At 38.5% G+C, this 4,652-nt stretch overlaps 1 protein-coding gene across 1 annotated transcript; it reads left to right on the top strand.

Moving 5' to 3' along the window:
* Positions 1–2,997: 2,997 nt before the first annotated feature.
* On the top strand, positions 2,998–4,181 carry ptf1a (pancreas associated transcription factor 1a). The gene is made up of 2 exons (XM_058081598.2): positions 2,998–3,674; positions 3,757–4,181. Exons 1-2 carry the CDS (start codon positions 3,086–3,088, stop codon positions 3,957–3,959), a joined length of 792 nt encoding a protein of 263 aa, XP_057937581.2. The 5' UTR covers positions 2,998–3,085; the 3' UTR covers positions 3,960–4,181.
* The last annotated feature ends 471 nt before the right edge of the window (positions 4,182–4,652 follow it).

The raw sequence follows: 4,652 nt of genomic DNA on the forward strand, positions 1-4,652 counted from the left end.
TCTGATTTCTGACCCTTGAAAGGAGGTGTTTTCCAGGTTACTCGACAAGGCTAACATGCTAACTGTTAGCATACCAGCACCCGGAGGGAATGTTAGCACACTGACATAGCATGCTAGCACCGATTACAACTAATTTAATAGAATTTCAAATATGACAATTCAACAGTCCTTACGATAATTATTCACTTAATTCAAACAAGCCAGACAAATGTTGGTAGTTTAACTGTTTCATAGTTTTTCTGTTAATATGTTGTACTAATCGTCGTATTTTGCCCTACTATAACATAATGATGTATAACATCCATACGTCTTATATCCATTCATATTTTGATGAAAGCATCAGTTATATGTGAGCTGTCCGCTTTACGCCTGCTTATGGATTATTATAGGAATATCTTTTATGACAAAAAAAAAAAAGATAATGGAGGGAGGGTGCGCGCGTGCTCTCACCCCAACGTGCACACCCGCGGCGTCGCGGAGGGTGTTTGAATGCAGCTCGCCTCTTGTTGCATGCTGCAGAGCGAGAGTCTGCATGGGAACTGGAACACTTGTTCTTCTGGAGCAGGTCGCCTCCATCACAAGGCAGCACGCCCGTCAATAAGGTGCGTGGAGCGCTCCGTCACGCCGCCTTTACAACTTTTACACGGTTCGAATTATCAGCTACACAAGGGAGGAGGGAGGGGGGGGGGGGGGGCAACACACGCACACGCATACGCAAGAATACACAATGGCCCCGACGTGACACTATTGCAAACAAGCTGTTTAAGTCCTTATGAGACACTGTAGACACTACCAAAACACTCACAATAAAATATAGAAATAATAATATCATGTTCATCACGTCATCGCACCAGACGGAAAAGAAGTAGAAAGAAGCAGAGCAGAGCAATTGCTGACATTTTCTTCTCTTCTGAATGATGCAGGTGCAAAAAAAAGCAACGTATAAACATTAATCATATGTCATCTTTCATGTGTACGGTTCAAGAAATAATTAACAGTCAAAGAAACTGCTTCAGCATATGAATAAGCCATTAAATAACTCTTAATATAATATAGAGATATAAATATTAGATGATTAAACAGATGACTATGACATAAATCAATCAGAAAACATGACATTAAATTAAATAACATTAAACTCGATAACAACAGATGAATGAAGACACTTCAATAAATCATCATAATGTACATAATATCCATAAAATCTCTAAAATAACAAATAGAAAAAATACATATCGATGATAATATATAATGCATATAGAAATAATTTGTAATGGATAATAAGAAACAATAAGCATGACTTCAATAAAGAGAAAATAGGCTATACGTGACATTACAAATAAATAAAGCAAATAATAATCAGAAGTAAATCAAGTAATAATAAGTATATTAATGCAGGCGTAAAAATATTGTATTCTGTATGAATACATGCAGAATATCATAAATAATGATACATTCTGATCAATTCTGAATAAACCAGACAGCCTCCTTTGTCCATCATTAAGTATTTATTCTTTTCCTTAATTTATTGGTTATTACTTAGAGTATTCATTGATTTTCTTGATTTATTGGTTATTACTTATAGTATTTATTGATTTTCTTGCTTTAATGGTTATTACTTATAGTATTTATTCTTGCTTTAACAAATATGTCCAACAAAACCAATCTTTCATAATAACAATAATAATAATAATATTAGTAGTAGTATTAGTAGTAGTATTATTAGTATGAATATATTATTATTATTATTATTAGTATTATTATTATTATTATTATTATTATTATTATTATTATTATTATTATTATTATTATTATTATTGTTATTGTTATTGTTATTGTTATTGTTATTGTTATTGTTATTGTTATTGTTATTGTTATTGTTATTGTTATTGTTATTGTTATTATTATTATTATTAAGTACCTGAACATAGACCTGTAGCGTGCGTGTGTGTGTGTGTGCGTACGTGTGTGTCGCACACACGAAGAGCTCATTTATGAGGCGGCGTGTTGCATTTGGTGACATCGGAGCGCAAGTGGCCTTCTTCCCACGGCCACGCGTGGGGCGCGCACGCACACACACACACAACAAAGTGCTTCTTTGGCGTGAATGGCCTGAATAGATGAGTGCTTACACACACCGATGTGTCCTAGCGGGGAGTGTTAATTTGTTGCCACCACTGCGCTTTTATTTGCTAACCGGTCCCCCCGATCCAAGACCCGCACAGGCAGACCCAAGTGGATCGGTCTGCTGGTGCGGGTATTTACTGCACCTCCACTTACTGCTAAATAAATGAGCTGGGGGGCTCTTTGGGTCCTTTTTGCGACCTGTACTGTTTGCCTTTTCTGTATTCCTTCCAATGTGAAGCTCTAAATGGACAAACTTTTTACACCCAGAAAGTCAAATTTATGGGAATTGAATGTCTCTTGCTACATTTTTTTCTTATTTCAAACATTTTATTTCCCCCTTTCCTTAATGCTGCACTGTTTCCCATTAGAAACATTCCCCCAACAATAATAAAAACATCTATGGATAACTATTGTGCAAGTTTTGCAAGTTAAAGTCCCTTTAAATAAATCCATAATTTTATTGTTTTATTTCAACTATAGGGAAGGGTTTCTGCCTCCTTGAGTGGGGGAAATTGTGACGAGTGTAATATATACAGTATGTTTTCATGTTTTTATAAGTATATATTTATATTATGGGTGTATTATATGTAAAACCTTTAAAAAGTTTGTTGGTATTATTTTTCTTTCTTACAAAATCAGCATCTAATGAAATAATTACTGTATATACTGTAGAATATGTTATACTTTTACTTCAATGTGTACTTTTTGCTACATATTGTTTATAGATAGACAAAGAGAGAGAAAGAGAGAGAAAAAGTCAGTGGAAGGGTGGGCGTGGCTTCGAAGTGCTGATGTGGAGGTGCGCATCGCGGACAGGGCTGTGATTGGCTGGCGCTCAGATGGAGCGGCACGCGACCACGGATGTCCTTATAAAGGTAGCTCGCGTGCCTGTCTTTCAAATAAGAGTCAAGTGTTGACCGCTTGGCGCCACGAAGACTCAACGCGACACGAAACAAAGATGGACGGCGTGCTGGACCCTTTCTCGGCACTCGACTCCTTCTCCTCTCCTCCGTACTTCCAAGATGACGACTTCTTCACGGACCAGTCCTCGCGGGACGGTCACGTGGACGCGAGCGACTTCTTGGACGACGACGTGGATTTCTTCTCCGGTCATTTTCCAGACTACGACAGCAAAGAGAGTCACGGCGACTACGACATCGGCGACCTGTCCTTCTCCTCCTCGTCGTCCACGGTCTCGTACAGCTGTGCGGACAGCACAGCCGACCTGTCCCCGCACGGCGGCCCCTTGTCCCTGAAGAGGCGGCGGAGGATGCGCTCGGAGATGGAGATGCATCAGCTCCGACAGGCGGCCAACGTTCGGGAGAGGCGAAGAATGCAGTCCATCAACGACGCCTTCGAGGGGCTCCGCTCGCACATCCCCACGCTGCCTTACGAGAAGAGACTCTCCAAAGTGGACACTCTCAGGCTGGCCATCGGTTACATCAACTTCCTGGCCGAGCTGGTCCAGTCGGACCTACCGATCCGGAACTCCAGCAGCGATACGCACGTGCAGCCAAAGAAAGTCATTATATGTCACAGAGGAACAAGTAAGTCACGTGACTTGAATCGAAAACCGCTTTCAGTAGCAAAGATGACTAAACATGTCTCCCCACCTTTTCTTCTCCTCAGGGTCTCCCTCCCCGAGTGACCCGGACTATGGTCTCCCCCCTCTGGCCGGACACTCTCTGTCCTGGTCCAATGAGAAGCTCCTTCGAGAGCAGAACATCATCCGCACAGCCAAGGTGTGGACCCCGGAGGACCCCCGGAAACTGCACAACAAATCGGTCCTCACGGACATAGAAAACGAGCCCCCCTTTGGCCTCGTGGCTTAACTCCCGCCTCCCAACCAGAGAACTTGAAGTGAATGATGTGTTCAGGTGCACTGTAAAAAAAACAAACAAACAAAAAAACTACTGCAATAGTTGTAAATATTTATTACTTTTTTCAGTTCATGCTACTGGCAATCATGTATTTAATATTGTTGTATTGTTTTTAAATAATATATGTTGTAATTTAATTGCAAAGAATGAGAGGGTATTTATTTTTTTATATTGATGATGATTTATTTTTTTCAATTCAATCTTCAAATAAATCAAACTGATAAGGAACCGATTGGTTTTGTGTGTGTGAATAAGTAAAAATGCAAAACAAACACCCCCCACAAACATATATTATAGTATTTACAATTACGATTTTGTATATATATACTTATATATCAATATTTATACATTTATATATTTTATATTTATATATTTATTAACATACATATTAATGTGTATTAAATATAATACAATATCTGAATTAAATTTATATATTAAAATAAAAATATACACACTAGTGAGTCATGTTTCATGCTGAAGAAAATCTATACAATATTATAGATAACAATATAACAAATATAGATAAAATATGGAATTGAGTCAGGTTTCCAGAATCTATTATAATATCTATTATCTATATATATTGTTTAATAGCGCCAACAAAGAAAAACTCTGTAAAACCGATGTGTTCACTGGCGACATGAT

The sequence above is a fragment of the Doryrhamphus excisus genome, linkage group LG11 (genome assembly GCF_037039965.1).
Source record: "Doryrhamphus excisus strain RoL-2023G ecotype Guam linkage group LG11, RoL_Dexc_Guam_v1.1, whole genome shotgun sequence".
NCBI lineage: Eukaryota > Metazoa > Chordata > Actinopteri > Syngnathiformes > Syngnathidae > Doryrhamphus > Doryrhamphus excisus.